Source organism: Olea europaea, unplaced genomic scaffold (assembly GCF_002742605.1).
Source record: "Olea europaea var. sylvestris unplaced genomic scaffold, O_europaea_v1 scaffold28019, whole genome shotgun sequence".
Classification (NCBI taxonomy): Eukaryota; Viridiplantae; Streptophyta; class Magnoliopsida; order Lamiales; family Oleaceae; genus Olea; species Olea europaea.
Genome location: NW_019246505.1, coordinates 180 through 1,408, shown reverse-complemented (window position 1 = coordinate 1,408; position 1,229 = coordinate 180). Strand labels below are relative to the sequence as shown.

Here is a 1,229-nt window from a genome sequence, read left to right as displayed (position 1 = left end):
TATAAAGCTGATGTGACAATAGAACGGTACAAAGCTCACCTTGTTGTAAATGGATATACAAAAACTTACGATATTGATTATACAGAGACCTTTGCTCGTGTAGTAAAATTGAATACTATTCGAGTTTTCTTATTCTTAGCAGCAAACTTGGATTAGCCTCTCCAACAGCTTGACATTAAGAATGCGTTCTTGAACGGAAAATTGGAAGAAGAAGTCTTCATGACACTTCTCCCTAGTTTCTGTAAAGACGAGAGAGAAATAGAGTGTGTAAAGTTAAAAAGTCACTGTACGGCCTCAAACAATCACCAAAAGCATGGTTCGACAGTTTTGCAAAAGTATTGAGAAGTCAAGGATATACTTAGTTTTACCAACTATCTGAAAAGGGGATGAAAACAATCTTTATTGTTTATGTTGATGACATTGTAGTGACTGGAGATAATATAGTAGAAATCGAGAGGCTTAAGAAAAGCTTAGCCGCAGAATTTGAGGTAAAAGACTTGGGACAAATGCGATATTTCCTGGGAATGGAGGTGGCCGGATCAAAGAAAGGTATCAATGTTTCACAATGGAAGTATGTACTTGATCTCCTAACTGAGACTGGTATGCTTGGATGCAAGTCAAGTGATACACAAATGGAGGTAGGAAGAAAAGATGAAATTACAGGAAAATCAGTTGAAATAGACAGATATCAGCGACTTGTTGGAAAATTAATCTACCTCTCTCATACTAGACCGGATACTGCATTCGCTGTAAGTGTGATAATTCAACATATGCACTCTCCAAAGGAAGCTCACTTACAAGTAGTGTACAGAATCCTAAGATATCTTAAAGGTACCTCTGGAAAGGGATCATTCTTCAAGAAAATGAAAGGAAAGAAGTGGAAGTTTTTACTGATGTGGACTGGGTTGGTTCACAAGAAGATAGGAGATAAACAACTAGCTATTGTACCTTTGTCTGGGGAAATTTGGTGACTTGAAGAAATAAGAATCAGAATGTGGTTGCTAGAAGTAGTGCTGAGACTGAGTTTAGAGCAGTTGCACAAGGAATATGCGAAGGTTTGTGGATAAAGAAATTATTGAACGAATTACAGACGATGGTAACACTTTCAATCAAACTCTATTACAACAACAAAATAGCTATTAATATATCTCTCAATTCAGTACAACATGATCGAACCAAACATGTGGAAGCGGACAAACACTTCATCAAAGAAAAGGTTGAAGAAGGGA

The 1,229-nt window shown here is 36.9% G+C and overlaps 1 protein-coding gene across 1 annotated transcript; it reads left to right on the top strand.

Moving 5' to 3' along the window:
- Positions 1-386: 386 nt before the first annotated feature.
- Positions 387-971, top strand: LOC111383990 (uncharacterized mitochondrial protein AtMg00810-like). The gene has a single exon (XM_023008192.1). It carries the CDS (start codon positions 387-389, stop codon positions 969-971), a length of 585 nt encoding a protein of 194 aa, XP_022863960.1.
- The last annotated feature ends 258 nt before the right edge of the window (positions 972-1,229 follow it).

What these genes read in the sequence shown, in the direction of transcription:
- LOC111383990 (XM_023008192.1), top strand. Translation starts at nt 387, where the DNA reads ATGAAAACAATCTTTATTGTTTATGTTGATGACATTGTAGTGACTGGA.